Source organism: Pelophylax lessonae (genome assembly GCF_965119305.1).
Source record: "Pelophylax lessonae genome assembly, chromosome: 1".
Lineage (NCBI taxonomy): Eukaryota > Metazoa > Chordata > Amphibia > Anura > Ranidae > Pelophylax > Pelophylax lessonae.
In genome coordinates, this window is record NC_138768.1 from 805,616,206 (window position 1) to 805,640,159 (window position 23,954).

Below are 23,954 nucleotides of genomic sequence, written 5' to 3' on the forward strand. Positions count from 1 at the left end.
TATAGACATACATATGATATATTCCCCCATCTATAGACATACATATGCTATATTCCCCATCTATTACACATACATATTCTATAATTCCCCATCTATAGACATACATATGCTATATTGCCCAATCTATACACATACATATGCTATATTTCCCCATCTATATACATACATATGCTATATTGCCCATCTATATACATACATACATACATATGCTATAAATCCCCATCTACACACATACTGTACATATGCTATATTCCCCATCTATTACACATACATATTCTATAATTCCCCATCTATAGACATACATATGCTATATTCCCCAATCTATACACATACATATGCTATATTCCCCATCTATAGACATACATATGCTATATTCCCCATCTATTACACATACATATTCTATAATTCCCCATCTATAGACATACATATTCTATAATTCCCCATCTATATACATACATATGCTATATTCCCCATCTATACACATACTGTACATATGCTATATTCCCAATCTATATACATATATAATTCTATATATCCCATCTATTCAAGTACAACATAAACTCAGCATAAATAGCCTAATATCTAAATTCCTCGCTTGCTTAAACCTCCTATAGAACACTGCTTAAAATTTATTTTGCCAACAGCACAGAAAACTGAAAATCTTCTATCCAAAAAAAATAAAATAATTTAAGTACAAAGAGAGAACATAGCAAACTGTCTCCCCAAGTTGACTTTTACAATAAAGTTAAAGAGCACGACCCTCATGTTGAACGACATTTAAGCCATCATATAGTTAAATAAAAAAATAAATATTTAAAATTGAGGTTTCATTGTTTGTACTTTGCTTAATACAATACGTACAAAATTATTTTAATAGCTTAAGATAAATGGGTGCATTATATTCACAAGAGGACGAGTCTGTATTAGGTCAGCCATTCCTGGATTAAGATTTGGCTGGTTCAGCTGGGATTCATGTATGGGCACTGAGGTTGGGGTTCTATGGATCAACTTCTGTACAACCCCCCTGACAGATTTTACCTGCTTGATCAATGCTGCAGACTATAGGCCAGCAGTGCCGATCAGCAGGGAGACTTCCCCACGGTCAGAATACAATTGCTCAGTGGTCGGGGGGATTCCTCCATCCACATCATGGGTATGGATGAAAATAGAGTCAGTTTTTTTTGTTTTATTTTTTTTGGTCAACCCGCTTGTTGAACAACAAAAAAAAACCTGTATCATCTATGGGGTGCTTTAGTCTTTCCACAAGTTCTCCAAGAAGGAAAAATACATTGCATGGACAAAGCTCAGCAGTCACAAACTCAGGCACTCTGCTGGTAATACACCATATAAAAAAAAAAAAAAACGGCCGAAATTCGGTCATTTGGACAGTTCTTTAATTTTTCGGCGGGTTAATGGGCACAAATCAGTAAAATCGGTTGTGATGTTTTTGAGCCGAAAAAACGAAGGACAAGTGTGGAAATTTTCTGCCGAACGATAGATAAATTGAAAGGTTAATGTTCTCTGAAATTGAAATGTTAAGTTTCTCATGCAAACTGTTTGCATTAGCTATATGTGAAAAAAAAACAAAAAACTGATTAATTTATGTCCATTGAATGTATTATCGGTCATTACATGATGGTACGAACGTTTGCCCTCACCGCTGAGTGTTCATTTTTCAAAAATGAGTTTGAACGATTTTTCATATAGTGTATGGCCAGCATAGCCCCAAAGGTGTTCACTATTCAAGTCTGTAAAGCATGCAAACAAATATTTCCAATAAAACGCGTAGCGCTAACATTAACCAGTGTTGAATATAAATGATTACCCAAATATACAAATTATATAAAATATATACAAATTAATAATGACATATCAAAGACTGTGCATCTGTGTGAAAAAAGTCAATTGAAGAAATAAATGAATCAATAAAAAGAGCAATAAAATTGCGGCGTCCCGCGTGTGGATACAGAGTCGGCGTCTCAGGGGGAGTGGTAGCGTCACGTCAGGTACCGCCCGACCAGTTTCGTCATACGTGACGTCGTCCGGGGCGTGGTTACCGGCTTAAACGGCTTTTAGATATTTTTTACCTTTAGATCCTCTTTATAACCTCCTAGGCTTTCCTTACCCAGGTATCTCTAAATCAGTCTCTCGCAAACTTTTCAACAAAGGATCCCTTGAAATAACTTTCCGGTTTTAGGGAACCCCTGCTAAACATTACTATATCTACAGCTTATGTTACATTAGTGTGATGGTCAGTGGGAAGAATGTTCCTTAAATTTATGGTTATTGGGAAGAATTACCACCTTACAGATTGCTAAAAAGATCAATGGTGTCAGTGGGAACTTATCTAAGAGGCAGAAATAGCTAATTGTTTAAGGAACCCCAACAACCTCTGGAGGAAGCCTAAAGGTTCCATTGAACCTTGGTTGAGAAACCCTGCTCTAAATATTTAAAAAATTAATCACGCATATTCTAACCACAGCCAGGTGACTTTTTCCGCGCTCTTGTAGGAAAACCGAGATCCCTTCCCAGTCACAGTTGTTGAATTCCACTCCAGAAATCAGTACAAATGGAACATCTTACAGGGACAATAAGGTGCAATCTAGAGTAGATTATTAAAATATGGACCGCTAGGGAGTCATGACCATTTGGTACCCTAGATTTAGAACCCACCTCTATATTTTGCACATATGAAGTATATACACTTTGGGTCAAACATTTACATTTTTCTTTTGAGGAGCGATTTTATTGATTAGTATGGTACTCATTCATATTTGTACTTGGATTTATACCTTTGTATCTTAGGGCCCTTTCACAAGGGCGCTCCGTATGTCCGCAAATCATCCTATTTTTTTGCGGATGATTTGCGGACATAATGTAAGTCTATGGCATTGCGGATGTCAGCGGAATACCATCCGCTGACATCCGATTTTCTTCCTGTCAGTTCTGTTCCGTTTTTTGGAACTGAACAAAACCCTATTTTTGTTCCATCCAAAAAACGGAAAGGAAGGAAAATCGGATGTCAGCGGGGTCATCTGCAAACCCCCATAGACTTACATTATGTCCGCATATCATCTGCAAACGGATGGGATGATATGCGGGCATACGGAGCGGATGACAGAAATGTCATCCGATCTGTGGAAAAAAAAAAAAAAAAAAAAAAAAGGACCGCAGCGGAGCTCTCACACAGAGCGGCCGTGTGAAAGAGCCCTTAGGAATCTATTATCTGTCAACTCTTACACATGCTGTGTGAATGCAAACATTGTGGTTATTTCCTGTGTTACTTTTTGATTGTAATGACTAAAATCTCCATTGGTATACCTTTTTAGGTCATTACTTTTTTTTTTCATATCTTCATGCAATACATTGGAAGAGACTATTCTGTTTACTTGAAGTTGTGGGTGACTTGCTTTAAAATTATTTCGTATAAGTCAGCCATTGGATTCAATTGAACTTGCTTAATGTCACTATTTTCTACTTTATTGTTTGTACCATGGTACAAAACCCTAAAAAAATAACAAAAAATATATAAAATAAAAAAAAGGCAGACATTGCATGTGACTGTTAGTTCAATACTCCCAAAAACACACAGAAGTAGATGGACACTACTGGGATTTGATTAATAAGCCTGCAGAAAGCTGTACTCAGATCTGTTAACTGGCAATTACTGGTCGAAGTAGGTCATTTTAAGGGACAGGGTTGCGCTTTAAAGAAGAATTCTAGGCATCAGTATGTTAAACATAGTGACACCGGACCAGCTGGGACCAATGTAACTATTTATATACCGTACCTTGGGGCCGATGTCCCCTGGAAGTTGGAAATAAAAATGCTACTCCTGGGATCTCCACTTGCTTCTGGGTCCTGTGCTGAGAGGCCGCCTGAAGCATTCTGAACACAGGAGGTCAGTTGCTCAGCACAGGCATCATTCAGAGAACGTTTTATTGATATTTAAAATACAATTATTCAGTAAGTCCATATAGATCAGTACTGGCACGCAGCAAGGCTGCAGTAGCACCACCCAAAGTGTAACTAAGGCTGGCCATACACTATACAATTTTCTTATTCAATTTCCTTTAGATTTACCTTAAATTATGTAGTGCAAGGGCCTGCCTGATTGCATACACATTGAAAGTGTTTAGGTTTGACCCTATATTACATGGTTTTGGTAAATCTAAAGGAAAGTTGAACAAGAAAATTGTATAGTGTATGGCCAGCCTTAATTTGCATGACAAATGATATACTAAGCTGTGGTTCAGTCCACCAACTGACAAGTCCTGGTTACAGTAGTTGCTTTAGGCACAGTGTTTGCACTTTAAATATCATTGTTCATAAAGCCCATATGGATGAATATTGATCAGCAGGACTGAAGAGGCACCACAAAGCCCTGTTTCACAGTGTGATTAGCAAGCTTTGACAAAGCATTTGCAGAGCTTTCAGCAAGCTTTGGGGAAGCTTTTAAATCACCATTCAGCTCCAGTTTGTAAATATTGAACACAGATCCTAATGGAAGTGCTGATTGGCACTTTAACTAAGCTGCTAGCAGGCTTCAGCATTTCTTGAAGCTTGTTGAAAGACTGCTAGCAACTTGTTTAAAGTGGCAGTCAACACACTTAATAGCATCAGTGTTCAACATTTACAAACTGGAGCTGAGTGGCACTTTAACAAAGCTTGCTGAAAGCTCTGTAAATACTTTACCAAAGCTTGCTGTTCACACTGCTCTTATACAAGCTGAAGCCTGCGTGAAACAGGCCTACGGCTCCTTTATACTAGTGCCATTTCAGATGAGACGCAAGTTGCACAGAATTGCATGACAATGGAAATCACATTATTTTCAATCATGTCTGCTCACATCAATCCAACTCAGCACAGCGTGATTTTGGAAAAGGTTCTTGCACTATGGTGCGATTCCAGCCCAATTTTGGCCCCATAAAATATGAAAGAGACATCATCATCGCACTAGAAAATTGAATCAAAATCGGATGGCAGCAGTGTGAACCTAGCCTGAAAGTGTAACCTCATTTTTCTGCCACATAGAATACTAAACTGTTGCACAATCTGCTAACTACACAGACAACTCCTGGTCCAGTGGGTCCCTATGATCAGGGTTTGTACTTTCAATGTCATTACTAAAAACGTTAATATGGATTTGTATGCTGCTAACTGGCAATTTCCTGGTTGCAGTGGGTTGCTTTAGGCCCGGTAGTTGCACTGTAAATGGCATTAGTGAATAAGACCATATAGATTAGTATGGATATGCAGTAGGACTGAACGAGCTCCACTTAAAGTGCAACTCCATTTTCCTGATTAATACAATACTAAACTGGAGTCCAGTCAACTAACAGGCAATTACTGGTGGCAGTAGGTCATTTTATGCACAGCGTTTGCACTTTAAACATCATTACTCAATAAGCCCATATAGATTAGTACCGATGTGCAGCAGGGCTGAAGTAGCTCTACTTAAAAGTGTATCGTCATTTTCCTGACTAATATGATACTAAGCTGTGGTACAGTCTGCCAAGTGGCGATTCCTATTTGTAGTACATAGCTTTACGCACAGTGTTTGCACGTATAACATCATTATGCCTCGTACACACGTTCAGATAATCGGACGACTTATCGTTCGCATTTTGTTGCATGATACTAACATCGAGTTCAACAATGCATATAAAAAAGTAGGATTTTTTTCGTACAATTCTGGAAATGCTTCCTGGTTGCGTAGCTACGTATCAGATGGTGCAAAACAAAAACAATGGCAGCCAGGCTTTTTCCGTGCTATTTTAGTGTTTCTGATCATGCGCGGTCTTTGTCGAATGATTTTTACCGGACGCACACTGTACTGATTAAACGATTGTCATTCGCTAGGCTATCGTACAACAGAAGTTTTCCTGTTTGTCCCTTCGGATTTTGTTGGACCAACTGTCGTGATCGGCTGTCGAAAGCTTGTGTACTAACGATCAGATTATCGTGCGATCAGGTCGAAAGCGAGTTTTATCGTACGATTATCTGAACGTGTGTACGAGGCATAACTCAATAAGCCCATACACTGTACATTAATAACGATGTGCAACAAGATTGATGTAGCTCCACTTAAAGCTTTACTCCACTTTCCTGACAATAATGATAATAAGCTTGGGTCAAATCTGCTAAGTGGCAATTCCTAGTTAACAGCAGGTCGTTTCTTGCACAATGCTTGCACTTTAAAGTCCATTATTCAATAAGCCCATACAGATCAGTACTGATATACAGCAGGACTGAATGAGCTCCACTTATAGTGTAACTTCATTTTCCTGACAAATAGAAAACAGAGTTGCAAAACAAGAAACTACGTTAACGGTCTTTATTGTCTATTAATGCTTATCTGCTGGTACGGGCTTTGGACGGATTTGAAGTAAACCTTCCATGGGAGAGATGGGAGCTGCCATTGCTGACCTCCTGAATATGCTAAGCTTGCCTGTCTAAAATGCAGACCCACTAGAGCCAACACGCTGGAAGTAATCAGATAAAGATTCCGACTTGGGAATGTTCACACGACAAAATTGTGTGACTACTCACCTCAATTATTCAATCATGTGCAGAAGAAAGAAATAAGTAAACAGGAATTTTCTTTTCACTTGATAGGATAATTAAAGTGAATCTTCACTTCATTTAATGCGTAAACATTGTCAGACTTAATAACTCAGCATCAAAAATTAAAAAAAAAAAAAAAAAACTTCTGATACACTTGCCTGAAGTTACTGAAACCAACAAGTCAGACAGGCTTCATGCATTTTCAACCTAAGAATTTAGCAAAGGCAGCCTGTGTATCTCATGATAGGATACATTGATGTGTCCATTTGCTAGCTGATAAATGTGCTGTCTACATTTATTAACAGGTAACAGAGGAAGGTACATATATTATATATATATATATATATATACACAGCATTCAGAGTCTACAGTTCACCAATGACAAGAAGAATCTGCGCATTCACCAACAAGCACAGCAGAAACTTTAGGCAATCATATAAGCAGACAGTAGCTGAAAAAGTTATAAATACTATAATTAAGACTATATAAAACTTGTGTGTGTGTGTGTGTGTGTGTGTGTGTATATACATTTTTCTTTTTCTTTAGATTTTATATATATGAATAAATCTATTAAAACAAAAAAAAATATATGAATGTGTTTTCTTTATCTAAATACACACATATGTATAGTATTATTTTATTTATTTATTTCAGGTACTTATATAGCGCTGTCAATTTACGCAGCGCTTTACATATACATTGCACATTCACATCATAGTATATGTTATGGATAAGTATACATATATATTTATTAGCATGTATCTATATTTATAACTTATCCATAACAAATAATAAAATGTTTACATGAAAAAAAAATTATATATATATATACACACACACACACACACACATTATTTTTTTTACATTTTTGTCCTTTCCCAAAACTAGTTTTGCTAGAAAGATGCAACATAATTCTATTATGTTTGAAGCTGAATATTGAATATAAAAACACTTTGACACTTCCAAGTCCACCAAGGCATTCAATGAGCACCCCATCTTACCTCCAGGATGGAAATTAAAATGTAATTTTTATGTTTCATTTTAATAATCATTCCACAACAGCCATGCAGATTTCTGCACAACTTTGCAACAAAGAAAACTATTTGGAAATGTTGGCAGCCATGTAGTGAGCAGTATTACACCCCCAACAATCCCTACAAGAGAACTCCCCCACAAATAATAGCAGGTCTGCACTTTAATAAATCCATCCTACCTAACAAGTCACTAGTTGCTGGTTGTAACCGATGCAATGCATACTGCAAACGCACTGTGTTATGATATGCAAATCCAGAACATGCATAATGGAGGTTCTGCAGCAGCCAGCAGATTTCCTATACACCAGACTGCTCCCTGCATTGCCCATATGTTGTGTGACAGCACAGGGGTTATTGATGAGCTGGCCTGCACAGGAGTGATCTGATCCAGTTAGATCCCCTCTACAGTCTGCAATAGACCCCCCATTGGTGTTTCTTCTATACAATAAGCTGCAATGATAAAATTCAGAAGAAAAAAAAAAAAAAAGGCAAATCCCACATCCCCTATGCACATACCATGCATGCCTCTCAATCATGCAATCAGTTTCCAGCCTCCCAGCCTTTCACTATGTGTGCACGATCCAGCCTCTGCTCCCCACCCACTATCCCTCTTACCTTCTCTGGCTTTCAGCAACACTGTGTTGGCCACAATGTTCTCAATCTCCATGATCATGAATCAGTGCAGTGGGAATCACACATCTCTGGCTGCACACCCCCCACCCCAGTTGATCCTCTTTATTCTTCCTTGACAGCCAGTAGCACCTGCCCTCTGCTTGCATAGATCCTGTGTATGGGCAGCCTCATCTCCAGCACATTGTACAGTGTACAGCAGCAGGCAGCCCCTAGCATTGGGTGCACAGTGTGAGTGTGCTCTGCTCTCTCCTCTCTGGGCTCCTTCCTTCCTGTTTTGCTCTCAGTGCTGCCTATAGTGAGGCGGGGACAAGGCTGACAGCCCTCCCAGAAGCAGAATGAACCTTCTTCTCTCTACACTCAGCTTCACCTTCCCACATTTGTCAATGGTGCATTCACACCGCCAGTCCAGGACAGTCCTTGGATGTCACTCTGCAGCTGCAACCACTGCCACTCATTCATTTCATCTTTTTTTAAATAATTATATATATTTGTTTGCAATGTTATATACACACACAATATACAAATGCATTTTTTATTTGCTGTATTTATAAAAAAGAAAAACATATACATACACACATGTATATATATATATATATATATATACATATACACACACACATACACACATATATATTTTGATAAATATATTTACACACACACATACATTTTAATAAAATGTATTTATATATATATATATATATATATATATATATACACACACACATATGTATATATATATATATATATATATATATATATATATATATATATATATATATATATATATATATACATACACACACACACACATCATTATATACATATATACATATACACATAACACACATATATATATAATGCATTTTTTATTTGCTGTATTTATAAAAAAGAAAAACATATACATACACACATGTGTATATATATATATATATATATACACACACACACACACACACACACAAACACACATATATATTTTGATAAATATATTTACACACACACATACATTTTAATAAAATGTATTTATATATATATATATACACACACACACACATATGTATACATATATATATATATACATACACACACACACACACATTATATACATATACACATACACACATTACATATATATATATATATATATATATATATATATATATATATATATATATATATATATATATATATATATATATATATATATATATATAATTTTTTTCATTATTATTATTTATAAATACAGAAAATAATAAATGCATTTATATATTGTTTACATACATATAACACAAACATCATAATATAGATGGCACTATATAAATACCTGTAATAACATCAAAAATACCCCAATATATAAAGAAAACATCCATAATCACATACACTCAGTGTCCGTTCACACTACCGCGGCACGACTTCGGGGGCGACCTGTGAAGTCGCGTGCACCGCGACTTCGGCGCGACTTGCACGGACTTCACATAATTGAAGTCAATGCAAGTCGCTCCGATGTCGCCCCGAAGTAGTACAGGAACTATTTTCTAAGTCGGAGCGACTTGAGTCGCTCCTATTAGAACGGTTCCCATAGCACAAAATGGACCGCGACCTGTCAGGCTGACCAGTCGCCTCACAAGTCGTGGTAGTGTGAACCGGGACTAAAACCAGCCCTGCATTAGTTATTTACTACACTGTATTTATAACTAAATAATAAAAAAAAATTATATATATAATTTATTTATTTATTTATAAATGCAGCACATAATATCAAAGGCATTTATATATTGTTTACATAGAAATAACACAAACATCATAATATCCAAAATCCTTCCACATGTAGGCGTTTTGGGGCGTTTTTCTGCTCTAGGATCAGCTCTCAAAACGCCCAACAAGACAAATCCTATTCATTTCAATGGCCCCTGTTCACATCTGAGCGTTTTGACGCTGTGAGCAAAACGCCCAACACTCAAAAAAGTTCATGAGCTTCTTTTTGGGCAGATTACAGGCGTTTTCCATTGGTCTCTATTCAATCTAAAAACGCCTGCACAAAAAACGCCTGTAAATCGCGGTAAAAATTGCAGTAAAAAACGTGCGAAAACGCTACGCTCAGGTGTGAATGTAGCCTAAGGAAAACATCTATAATCACATACACTAAAACAAGCCCCTAGAAAAAAATGAAAATAAAATCTAAGAAAGTTCCTTTTAGGCTTTGTTTACACTGGTGTGCTTTTGCCACGCTAGAACGCACCTTTCCAGCATGGCAAAAGTGCATGAAAACGAGTCCCCTTTAAATTTTCTGTAACTGATCACGTCTCCATGCTGGGGGTGTGCTGTGCTTCTAAGGCCAGGGTTTACACGGGTGTGTTGCGGTTTGGTCACAGCGCATGTCTACCTTTAGCTGCGGTCCTATAGGCTTTTATTAGGTCATGAGCTTTTGCTGCGTTTCTTAAAAGCACAGCAAAGATGCAGCATGCAGGACATTTGGTGCGCTTTCAGAAAATGTGACAAAAATGTGCAAACTAATAGAAGTCTTGATCAACGTTGCAAACATGTGTGCACCAAAAGTGCTACATTTAGCACTTTTTTGGCTCTGAGGAAGAGGGTACTCCCTCGAAACGCGTAAGCCTAGCCAGACATTTGCGGACACCCGCACGTCATCCAGCACAGGAGTCCCCTGGCTACTTTGGAGATGACCGGTTCCAATGTGTTACATGTGTGCAATCATTATTTGTTTGTGAGTACAATGTATGTTGCTTTCAGATTTTAATAAACCTTTTTAGCGGTAATGCACGAGGTCGGTGCGCCCCTATCTTGTTGTTTTGCAGTGTATTTTGTATACCCTTGGTCCTGAGGGGGCAGCAAGACCTAAAGCGGTGCCTATAAAGACCACATAAGATCATTCATCCTTTGTCACATGCCACCCGAGCACAGGAGAATATTTGTTTGTTTCTTTATTTTGTGTTCCCATGCATTTAGAAGTGGTAAAAGGCAGAATCACTAAGGCTACGTTCACATGTTGGCGTAGTGGACCGCGGGCAGAATCACTGCGATTCTAACCGTGGTCCGTAAATCATTGCAAATCGCGGGACGCCTGTGCGTTGCCGTTGATTTGCATGGCACCCCAAACGCTGTGCGATGTTGCCACGATTTCCGCCTGCCGAATCGCGGTAACATCGCGCAAACAAAATCGCGGGTCGCATGAGGCCCCAAAGAAGCTCTTGTACCTTTTTTGAGCGTCATGCAACCTGCGATTTTGTTTGCGCGGTGTTACCGCGATTCGGCAGGCTGAAATCATCGCACAGCCTTTGGGGTGCCCCAAGTCACTCCCTAATACACTGTACAATCTGATTGGACAACGATTGCATCTACTCCTCTGTCTGACCAAGTCACTTCCTCATACATTGTACAACCTCATTGGACAACATCTGCATCTAGTCAGCAATCTGACTAAGTCACTCCCCCATACATTGCACAATCTGATTGGACAACATCTGTATCTATCACACTATACATCATTTAACAACAAAAAAAAAAAGAAAATAATCAATGTTTTTTTTTTGAGCATGCGTGAAAATCCGTTTGCTATAATGAGAACGCACATTAGGCACCTGCTCAGTGTAATGCGGATCTGCAGGTCGCACCTCTTCATAAGCCTTTCATTAGCAGATGAAGTATATTTCTTCCAGCTTTATTCCATTCATTAAAGTGATTGTAAAGTCTAGTTTTTTGTTTTTGTTTTTAAACAATCATGTTATACTTACCTCCTCTGTGCAGTTTGTTTTACACAGAGCAGCCTGGATCCTCCTCTTCTCGGGTCTCTCGTTCTAACTCCTGGCCCCTCCCTCCTATCAAATGCCCCCACAGCAAATGCCCTCTCTAAAACTGTGCATTTTATGCAGATGGTCTCCAATCATTGGTGGATCTGAAACTTTCATGAAAACGTCTTCTCAATACATGTCTGTGTGGTGTGCATTCTGATCCAGTCACTCCCACATACATTGTACAATCTGATTGGACAACGATTGCATTTACTCATCTGTCTGACCAAATCACTCCCCCATACATTGTACAATCTGATTGTACAATGTCTGCATCTTCTTATCTGTACAAACTGATTGTAGAAAATTGTTATTTTAGCTGGATACACACTATACAACTTTTGTTGGTAGATTTCCATTAGATTTACCTTCAACTATGTAGTGCAAGGGCCGGCCTGATTGAATACAAATTGAAAGTGTTTAGGTCTGACCTCATATTATGGTTTTGGTGAATCTGAAGGAAAAAATCTGAAGACAATTGTATAGTGTGTTTGGCCCATTAGTAATGCCAAATTTTTTTTTCTGTATCAAAAACACATGGATAGTAGGTTATACAGTTTTCAATGGCACAGTTCACACCAGTGCTGTCAGTTCAAGGGCGTTCCAGTTCCAGAAAAAAAAAGTATTGCGTGCATTTTTTCAGCACTAGACTGTATTGGAACGTGGTAAGACACACTGGAACACACCATAAAGGCATTGGAACACACATGTCCTTATTTAAGGTTAAGAAAAAACAGGGGGGAAAAAATGCACTGGACCGCATCAAAAACGCACCAAATTGCACATGCAGAAAAGCATCCAAAACGCATCCGGACTGCGTTCCTATGGTGTAAACCTTATGGTGGCCCTCAATTGATCTTGTTCATCCTTATGCGCTGTGGAAAAATGATGTATGCATCATTCTTGCACAATGCATCGCTGTAACGACACTAATGGTAATGAGTAAGCGACTTTTCATGTTGTGAAACGCGTCTACCTTCTGTTGTCCCATGTCTCACAGTTTGATCATTGATGTTATTTGATGAAGAATAAATCACTCTTTTTTTTATTTGAATTTTCGGAGTGCGGTCACTTTTTTCTATATTTGATCAGTTCACCGGATGACGGATCCGACCTGCATCTGAAATTACCTCACATGGAGTGGTCACACCTGTGTTTGGATTTCAGCACGGCCCACCGCAACACATGTGATTGTGCAGTCCAAAGAATAATTCCATGAACAATAAGTGCCGGGTCACACTATATACACTATGATAGACATTGCATGTAATTCGTAGCGCACTGCTCCTAAAATCACATGCAATGTCTGTCCAGTGCAAATTCAGCCATACAGTTTGTATGGCTGAATTCGCACCGCAATCGCAGTGAACTCGCACAGGACCCTTTTTTTGGTCCACAGCAGAATCGGATCGCATGGTGGTTCACACTAGTGCGATCCGATTCTGTGACAACTGTCAGATCGCACTGTGATATGCGATCTGATCTGGGGGTATCGTTGACATTGAATTGACACCCCCAGCGTATCGCATATGACAGTGTGAACTGCCTGTGCTGCGGATGCGATGCTGGAACACGCAGTAGATAGTAAGGAAGAATAATCCCATGAGCAAATAAATTACAAATAACTAAATATTAATAAAAAAATTATTTTATGAACAAAACAAAAATGCAAATAACTAAATAATGATTAAAATAATAATAAACAATTGAATGAACAAATAAATGACAAATAAGGCTCCTTTCACATGGCCGCTCCGTGTGAAAGGTCCGCTGCGGGACTTTTTTTTTTTTTTTTTCCACGGAGCGGATGACATTTCTGTCATCCGCTCCGTGTGCCCGCATATCATCCCATCCGTTTGCGGATGATATGTGGACATAATGTAAGTATATGGCACTGCGGATGTCAGCGGATGACACCGCTGACATCCGATTTTCCTTCCTTTCCGTTTTTTACACGGAAGGAAAAATGGGGTTCTGTTCCATTCGTAAAAACGGAACAGAACTGAAAGGAGGAAAATCGGGTGTCAGCGGATGGTATTCCGCTGACATCCGCAGTGCCATTCACTTACATTGATGTCCGCAAATCATCCGCAAACGGATGGGATGATTTGCGGACACACGGAGCGGCCGTGTGAAAGGAGCCTTACTAAATAATGATTAAATAAAAAATTATTAAACAATTGAATGAACAAATAATATAAAAATAACGAAGGCCCTGTTCACACCTGAGCCATTTTTTGCTTGAAGCTTAAAGCTCTAAGGCTGCATTCACATGTCAGCTTATAATCGCGGGCAGAACCGCCGCGGTTCCGCCCGCGATTCGGAGATTTATTGTAAATCGCGGGACGCCTAGCGTTGCCCGTTGATTTGCAATAGCCCCCCAAACGCTGAGCAATGTTGCCGCGATTTACGCCCGCCGAATCGCGGCAACATCGCGCAAACAAAATCGCGGGACGCAATACGCTCCAAAGAAGCTCTTGTACTTTTTTGGAGCGTATTGCGTCCCGCGATTTTGTTTGCGCGATGTTGCAGCGATTCGGCGGGCGTAAATCGCGGCAACATCGCTCGGCGTTTGGGGGGCTATTGCAAATCAACGGGCAACGCTAGGCGTCCCGCGATTTGCAATAAATCTCTGAATCGCGGGCGGAACCGCGGCGGTTCTGCCCGCGATTATAAGCTGACATGTGAATGCAGCCTAAGGGCCGGTTCACATTAGTGCGATCACAAAGATCGCATGTAATTCGGAGCGCGCTGCTCCTAAAATGACATGCAATCTCTGTGCGGTGCAAATTTCAGCCATACAGTTTGTATGGCTGAATTCGCACCGCAATGGCACTAAACTCGCACATGACCCTTTTTTTTATCCGCAGCAGAATCGGATCGCATGGTGGTTCACAATAGTGCGATCCGATTCTGTGCGAACTTGCAGATCGCACTGCGATATGCGATCTCAACTGGGGGGTGTCATTAACTTTTAATTGACACCCCCTGCGTATCGCATATGGCAGTGTGAACTGCCAGGGGTGCGGATGCGATGCGGGAACAGACTGCATATTCGCAGCATTCCCGCATCGCAGAAGTGTGAACCGAGACTAAAACGCTCAACAAGCCAAATCCCATTCATTTTAATGGCCCCTGTTCACATCTGAGCATAAGTGCCAGTTCATATATATGCGATGCGGGAACCCTGCGAATCCACTGTGGGTTCCCACGTCGCATTCCAATCACAGGCAGCTCACACTGCCAAATGCGAATCGCTGGGGGGCATCACTGTCAATACATAGTTAACGACACCCCCAGATCAGTTCGCATATCGCAGTGGGAATTGACAGTTTGGACATGAATCAGATCGCATAGGTGTGAACAACCATGCAATCTGATTCTGCTGCAGACCTAAAAAAGGGTCCTGTGCACGTTGTGTCCGAATCCGATGCAAATTCAGCCATACAATCTGTATGGCCCCTTTCACACGGGCTTTCCGATCTGATCCGCCTGTCAGTTTTTCAGGCGGACCGGATTGGATGCTCTATGCTCCCCTATGGAGCCGCAGATGTCAGCGGGAACATCTCCGCTGACACCCACTGCTATCGGATCCGATCCTGTCCGTGAAATCTATACAGATGGAAACCCTATTTTCCTTCCGTCTGGAGAATCAGATCAAGTAGGATCGGATGAGAGCGGACAGGCGAACCGTTCTCATCCGATCTCCCCATAGAGGACAGCAGGGATCTGACAGCTCCGCCCATTCACACAGAGCGGAGATGGAGCTGTCATCCGCCTGCTCAGCGTGAATCAGCGGATCGATCCTCCGCTGAGCAGAATGGACTCCATCGGGCACATCGCCCGTGTGAAAGAGGCCTAAGGCTAAATTCGCATTGCACAGACATCGCATGTGATTTTCAGAGCAGTTTGCTCCGAATCCCATGCAATGTCTGTCATCACACTGAAAGCTCAAAAAAGTACATGAGCTTCTTTTTAGCAGATTAAAAGCGTTTTTGGCCCCATAGGTTCCATTCACACCTGAGCGTATCAATTTATTGAAGTTTTTTTGAGGGATTTTCTTTTTGTTTTTACAAATGTTAGAAAGCACTAGGAAAATAATTTAGGGGTGGGGAGCTGCTGTTTGAGCAAAAAACGAGACAAAACGCTTGTAAAATGCTCAAGTCGGGTGCCAAAAAGAAGTACATGTACTTTTTTGAGTGACAGGTGTTTTTCTTCAGGTGACAGATGTGAACAGGGGCCATTGAAATGAATGGGATTTGGCTTGTTGAGTGTTTTAGAGCTTCAAGCAGAAAATCGCTCAGGTGTAAATGGTGCCATAGACTTCAAAATAAATGCCTGACTTGAGCATTTTACCAGTGTTTCGTCACTCATTTTCTGCTCAAACAGCAGCTCTCCTCCCCTAATCTTCTCTCCCTCTCCTCCCTCTAGCGCTTTCTATTGGTTAATCAAAAATGCCTGAAGCTGTAAAACGTCCTAAAACGCTTTGTAAAAAGCTTATAAAAAGCCGATGCGCTCAGGTGTGAATGGAGCCTAAATTATACATTTAAAAATAAAATATTAATAATAATAAAAATAATTCCATGAAGAACTAAATTACAAAATAATAACAATTATACAATTTAGGCTCCATTCACACCTGAGCGTATATTGCTTTACTGGTGTTTTTTTTTTTCTTAAGCTTTTTTTGCAGCTTTTTTAAAGCGTGTTAGAAGTGTATTACAATCGTTTTACAGGCGTTTTTGTTTAGCCAATAGAAAGTAAAAGGGGGAGGAGAGGGAGAGGAAATGATGGGTTGACCGCCGCTATTTGAACACTTTACAAGCATTTTTCTGCTCAAGTCAGGTACTTCTATTAAAGTCTATGGGGCTCCATTCACACCTGGGCGTTTTTGAGCGTTTTTCAGCTCCAAAAACGCTAAAAAAAATGTTCCAAAACGCCCAACAAGTAAAACCCCATAATTTAAATGGCCCCTGTTCACATCTGAGCGTTTTAAACGCCTGAAGCAAAACACCTGTAGCTGAAAAAAGAACATGAGCTTCTTTTTGGGCTGATTACCAACGTTTTTGATAGATGTCAATGCCTGCCTCCAACAACGCCTGAAAAAAAACACCTGAAAATCGCAGTAAAAAAATCGCAGTAAAAACGCTACGCTAAGTGCCGGTTCACATTATTGCGGCTTGCGAGATCGCATGTAATTCGGAGCGCACTGCTCCTTCATTACATGCGATCTCCTGTGCGGATGCGAGTTCAGCCATACACTTTGTATGGCTGAATTCGCACTGTATCCGCACCAAACACGCACATGAGGTATTTTTTCAGCCGCCTCAGAATCGGATCGCACAGTGGTTCACACTTGTGCGATCCGATCCTGTGTGAACTGTCAGATCGCACTGAGATATGCGATCAAACTGGGGGTGTCGTTAACATTTAATTGACACACCCTGCGTATCGCATATGGCAGTGTGAACTGCCTCTTGTGTGGATGCGATGCGGGAACAGGCTGCATATTCGCACAAGTGTGAACCGGCACACAAGTGTGAATGCAGCCTCATTATCTGCCAAAAAAATATCTCCTGTACTTTTTTGAGCTTCAGGCATTTTGCTTCAGGCGTCAGATGTGAACAGGGGCCATTGAAATGAATGGGATTTTGCTTATTGGGCGTTTTGGAGCTTCAGAGTTGAGCATTTTACAGGCTGAAAAACGCTCAGGTGTGAACAGGGCTTGAATGAAAAAAAAAAAACAACTAAATAATAATGTATAATAATAATAAAATAATTCCATGAAAAAATAAAGTACAAATAACTAATTCAATGAAGATCTGCCAAAAAGAATCTCCTGTACTTTTTTGAGCTTCAGGCATTTTGCTTCAGGTGTCAGATGAGAACAGGGGCCGTTGAAATGAATGGGATTTTGCTTGTTGGGCGTTTTGGAGCTTCAGAGCTGAGCATTTTACAGGCTGAAAAACGCTCCAGTGTGAACAGGGCGTGGATGAATAAAAAAATAAAAAATAATAATATATAATAATAATAAAATAATAATGTATAATAATAATAACAAAATAATAATGTATAATATAAATAAAGTACAAATAACGAATTCAATGAAGGAAGTGATATCGCATTTAAGTGAGCACACAACATAGCGCAGGATAATGCAGAAAGGGGACGCATTTTACCGTGTCTCCGCACAGGTGATGGAACACTCAGGGGCCATTGACATGAATGGGATTTCGCTTGTTGGACGTTTTGGAGCTTCAGAGCTGAGCGTTTTACAAGCTGGAAAACGCTCCGGTGTGAACAGGGCCTGAATGAACAAAAAAAAAGAAATAACTGAATAATCATGTATAATAATAAAATAATTCCATGAAGAAATAAAGTACAAATAAATATTTCCATGAAGAAAATATTGCATGAAATATGTGCACAACATACCGCAAGATTATGCAATATGGGAACGCATTTAACGCTGTTTTAGCACAGGTGATGTAACACACAGTCTGTGGTATGAAGAAACCCTGAATGCAGTGACTGGTAGGTAGGTAGGTCGGTCAGTAGGTAGGTAGGTCAGTAGGTAGGTCAGTAGGTAGGTAGGTCAGTAGGTAGGTCAGTAGGTAGGTAGGTCAGTAGGTAGGTAGGTCAGTATGTAGGTAGGTAGGTCAGTAGGTAGGTCAGTAGGAAGGTAGGTAGGTCAGTAGGTAGGTAGGTCAGTATGTAGGTAGGTAGGTCAGTAGGTAGGTAGGTCAGTAGGTAGGTCAGTAGGAAGGTAGGTAGGTCAGTAGGTAGGTAGGTCAGTAGATAGGTAGGTCAGAAGGTAGGTAGGTCAGTAGGTAGGTAGGTCAGAAGGTAGGTAGGTCAGAAGGTAGGTAGGTAGGTCAGTAGGTAGGTAAGTCAGAAGTTAGGTAGGTCAGTAGATAGGTAGGTAGGTCAGAAGGTAGGTAGGTCAGTAGGTAGGTAGGTCAGTAGATAGGTAGGTAGGTCAGAAGGTAGGTAGGTCAGTAGGTAGGTAGGTAGGTCAGTAGGTAGGTCAGTAGGAAGGTAGGTAGGTCAGTAGGTAGGTAGGTCAGAAGGTAGGTAGGTAGGTCAGAAGGTAGGTAGGTCAGTAGATAGGTAGGTCAGAAGGTAGGTAGGTCAGTAGGTAGGTAGGTCAGAAGGTAGGTAGGTCAGAAGGTAGGTAGGTAGGTCAGTAGGTAGGTAAGTCAGAAGTTAGGTAGGTCAGTAGATAGGTAGGTAGGTCAGAAGGTAGGTAGGTCAGTAGGTAGGTAGGTCAGTAGATAGGTAGGTAGGTCAGAAGGTAGGTAGGTCAGTAGGTAGGTAGGTAGGTCAGTAGGTAGGTCAGTAGGAAGGTAGGTAGGTCAGTAGGTAGGTAGGTAGGTAGGTCAGTAGGTAGGTGAGCTCATACACAGGCAATAGTTTTTTCCTTTTCCTCAGTGTTTGCTGATATACCTGATAGTCACCAGTGATAGTACAGAGGTGTCTCAGGTCACATGCCTGTATCTGTAAATCTACATAGAGGCAGCACAGAGCTTCCACATATTATATATATATATATATATATTTATGTGAGTGTATCAGGGCTGGGGTTTGTGTGTAGGTAGGTAGTCCATTTCCTGAGGTAAGTACCCCACCCCCTCAGCCTTCCACCACTACAGCCTCAGAGAACAACGCTGACCCTGAGGATCCTGACCAGTCAGGGAGTGGCAAATCAATGACAGCGTGCATTTCCTCATCAGAGGAAGTCCAGTCAGAGAGCAGCACTGATGCTGCTTCTCCTTTGATAGGTCAAGCTGGGTGCCAATCACTCTTCTCCGTGCTCACGTGTATGTGGTGTGTGAGGAGCTGTGCTCAGCCTGCTGGAGGTAGGTAGCAGAGGTAGATAGGTAGGGATACTGCTGGATGACTTCACTATTTGCTTTCTATTTTAAATCCTGAGTGTTGTGTTCTCATGTGCATTCTTACAAATACAACATGGGCACTTTCCAATGTCTGCTTGCTTATATATAAAGTGAGGGGGAGGGGGAGGGGGTGTCACAGTCCTTTCCTTGCTGGAATTTAGACTTTTGATGGAGCTTGGGATGCTTCAGCTTTGGTGGGCCTCCTGTACACATGGATTTGGGGTTACCCGTACCCAGGGATTTGGATTTGGGGCCCCCTGTACACATGGATTTGGGGCCCCCCGTACACATGGATTTGGGCCCCCCCCCCCGTACACATGGATTTGGGACCCCCTGTATACATGGATTTGGGGTCCCCTGTACACATGGATTTGGGGTCTCTTGTACACATGGATTTGGGGTCTCTTGTACACATGAATTTGGGGCCCCCTGTATACATGGATTTGGGGGTCTCTTGTACACATGGATTTGGGGCCCCCTGTATACATGGATTTGGGGGTCTCTTGTACACATGGATTTGGGGCCCCCTGTACACATGGATTTGGGGTCTCTTGTACACATGGATTTGGGGGTCTCTTGTACACGTGGATATGGGGGTCTCTTGTACACGTGGATTTGGGGTCCCTCGTGCACAGGGATTTGGGGCCCCTGGCCCGTACCCAGGGATTTGGGGCTACCTGTACACGTGGATTCAGGGCCGCCCGTACACATGGATTTGGGGCCCCCGGCCCGTACACATGGATTTGGGGTCCCCTGTACACATGGATTTGGGGTCCCTCGTGCACAGGGATTTGGGGGCCCCGGCCCGTACCCAGGGATTTTGGGGCTACCCGTACACAGGGATTTGGATTTGGGGTCCCTCGTGCATGTGGATTTGCAGCACTATTGTATTCTATGGGTCACCAGTGCTGTTCAGGGCTGACCTATTAATAGTAATGTGTAGGCAGGGGAGCCTTCAATCTTCTTCCAATCAAGGATGCTAGGCGGCAGCAACATATCACTCCCCACACACTGCTGATAGTTCTTTCAGGTACATGTATAGCACTGTCAATTTGCACAGCACTAATATATATTCACATCAGTCCCTGCCCTCAAGGAGCTTACAATCTAAGTTCCTAACTCTCATTCATTCATACATACACATACTAGGGCCAAGTAACCTACCAGCATGTCTGGAGTGTGGGAGGAAACCCATGCAGGCACACGGAGAACATGCAAACTCCTATTTACATGGCAGCTCCCCGTAGGGTGCATATGCTTTGTACACTTGTAAAACATTAAGACCTTGACCTCTGGAAGATTTACCCCCCTTTATGACCAGGCCATTTTTTGCTATTCAGCACCGTACTACTTTAACTGGTGATTGCGCAGTCATGCAATGCTGTACCCAAACTAAATTTACATCATTTTCTTTTTCACACAAATAGAGCTTTCTTTATGGTGGCATTTGATCACCACTGGGTTTTCTATTTTTTGCAATATAAATAAAAACAAAATGTAAAAATTTTGAAAAAAAAAAATAAAAAATTTATTTACTTATTGCTATAAAACCTATCCAATAAAAAAATTCAGATTTCTTTATAAATTTAGGCCAAAATGTATTCTGCTGCATAGGTTTGGTTAAAAAAAACCCCAATAAGCGTATATTGATTGGTTTGCGCAGATATAGCATCTATAAACTATGGGATATATACTAGAATTTTTATTTGTTCATTTTTTTTTTTTTTTTTTACTAATAATGTCGGTGATCAGCTTTTTTTAGTGGGACTGGGATATTGTGGTGGACATTTGGAAACCGACACTTTGTTAGAACCAGTGACACTAATACAGTGAGCAGTGCTAAAAAAAAAGCACTGTCACTGTACTAATGACACTGACTGGGAAGGGGTTAAACAGCTAGGGTGCTCAAAGGGTTAAATGTGTGCCTAGCCAGTGTTTTTGTGTACTAGGTGTGGAGCTTTTACTAAGAGATGTGCTTTTGCAGGGAAGGAATCCATCACTTCCCTGCTGTCAGGACGGAGCTCTGCTTTGTTTACATAGGCAGAGCTCCGTCCTGTGTCTCCTTGGCGATCAGCGGGTGCAGCGGACATCCATTGGCAGGCACCCACTGATCGGCTTCTGCTGTGTACAGTGGGTACGAAAAGTATTCAGACCCCCTTAAATTTTTCACTCTTTGTTATATTGCAGCCATTTGCTAAAATCATTTAGGTTCATTCTTCTTCCTCATGAATGTACACATAGCTTTGCTCAGTATTTAGTAGAAGCCCCCTTTTGATCTAATACAGCCAGGAGTCTTTTTGGGAAAGATGCAACAAGTCTTTCACACCTGGATTTGGGGATCCTCTGCCATTCCTCCTTGCAGATCCTCTCCAGTTCTGTCAGGTTGGATGGTAAACGTTGGTGGACAGCCATTTTTAGGTCTCTCCAGAGATGCTCAATTGGGTTTAAGTCAGGGCTCTGGCTGGGCCATTCAAGAACAGTCACGGAGTTGTTGTGAAGCCACTCCTTCGTTATTTTAGCTGTGTGCTTATGCCCCGTACACACGTGCAGATTATCTGAAGACTTTTGTCTGTACACTTACCAAAACCATATAATATGAGGTCAAACCTAAACACTTTCAATTTGTATGCAATCCGGCAGGCCCTTGCACTACATAGAAAAGGTAAATCTGAAGACAAAAGTCTTCAGATAATCTGCACGTGTGTACGGGGCATTAGGGTCATTGTCTTGTTGGAAGGTAAACCTTGGGCCCAGTCTGAGGTCCAGAGCACTCTGGAGAAGGTTTTTGTCCAGGATATCCCTGTACTTGGCCGCATTCATCTTTCCCTCGATTGCAACCAGTCGTCCTGTCCCTGCAGCTGAAAAACACCCCCACAGCATGATGCTGCCACCACCATGCTTCACTGTTGGGACTGTATTGGACAGGTGATGAGCAGTGCCTGGTTTTCTCCACACATACCGCTTAGAATTAAGGCCAAAAAGTTCTATTTTGGTCTCATCAGACCAGAGAATCTTATTTCTCACCATCTTGGAGTCCTTCAGGTTTTTTTTAGCAAACTCCATGCGGGCTTTCATGTGTCTTACACTGAGGTGATGTTTCCGTCGGGCCACTCTGCCATAAAGCCCCGACTGGTGGAGGGCTGCAGTGATGGTTGACTTTCTACAACTTTCTCCCATCTCCTGACTGCATCTCTGGAGCTCAGCCACAGTGATCTTTGGGTTCTTCTTTACCTCTCTCACCAAGGCTCTTCTCCCCCGATAGCTCAGTTTGGCCGGACGGCCAGCTCTAAGAAGGGTTCTGGTCGTCCCAAACGTCTTCCATTTGAGGATTATGGAGGCCACTGTGCTCTTAGGAACCTTAAGTGCAGCAGAAATCTTTTTGTAACCTTGGCCAGATCTGTGCTTTGCCACAATTCTGTCTCTGAGCTCTTCAGGCAGTTCCTTTGACCTCATGATTCTCATTTGCTCTGACATGCATTGTGATCTGGAAGGTCTTATATAGACAGGTGTGTGGCTTTCCTAATCAAGTCCAATCAGTATAATCAAACACAGCTGGACTCAAATGAAGGTGTAGAACCATCTCAAGGATGATCAGAAGAAATGGAAAGCACCTGAGTTAAATATATGAGTGTCACAGCAAAGGGTCTGAATACTTAGGACCATGTGATATTTCAGTTTTTCTTTTTTAATAAATCTGCAACAATGTCAACAATTCTGTGTTTTTCTGTCAGTATGGGGTGCTATGTGTACATTCATGAGGAAGAAGAATGAACTTACATTATTTTAGCAAATGGCTGCAATATAACAAAGAGTGAAAAATTTAAGGGGGTCTGAATACTTTTCGTACCCACTGTATGTGTGTGTATATATAATGTGTGTGTGTGTATGTATGTATGTATATATATATATATATATATATATATATATATATATATAATCTCATTCTGCATAGCGCTGCCACTCTGTAGCAGTAGATCTGCTATAGGGTGGTTGGCAAGTGGTTAATATTGTTAAAG

The 23,954-nt window shown here is 41.0% G+C and overlaps 1 protein-coding gene across 1 annotated transcript in view; it reads right to left on the bottom strand.

Annotated features, from left to right (window-relative positions):
- The window catches only part of GRK4 (G protein-coupled receptor kinase 4), a 379,913-nt gene extending 371,397 nt beyond the window's left edge, over window positions 1-8,516 (bottom strand). The window contains exon 1 of the mRNA XM_082256443.1: window positions 8,217-8,516. Within this exon, the coding sequence (XP_082112569.1) occupies window positions 8,217-8,274 (58 nt within the window). The 5' untranslated portion in view covers window positions 8,275-8,516. The remainder of the gene's footprint in view (window positions 1-8,216) is intronic.
- Window positions 8,517-23,954: the final 15,438 nt, after the last annotated feature.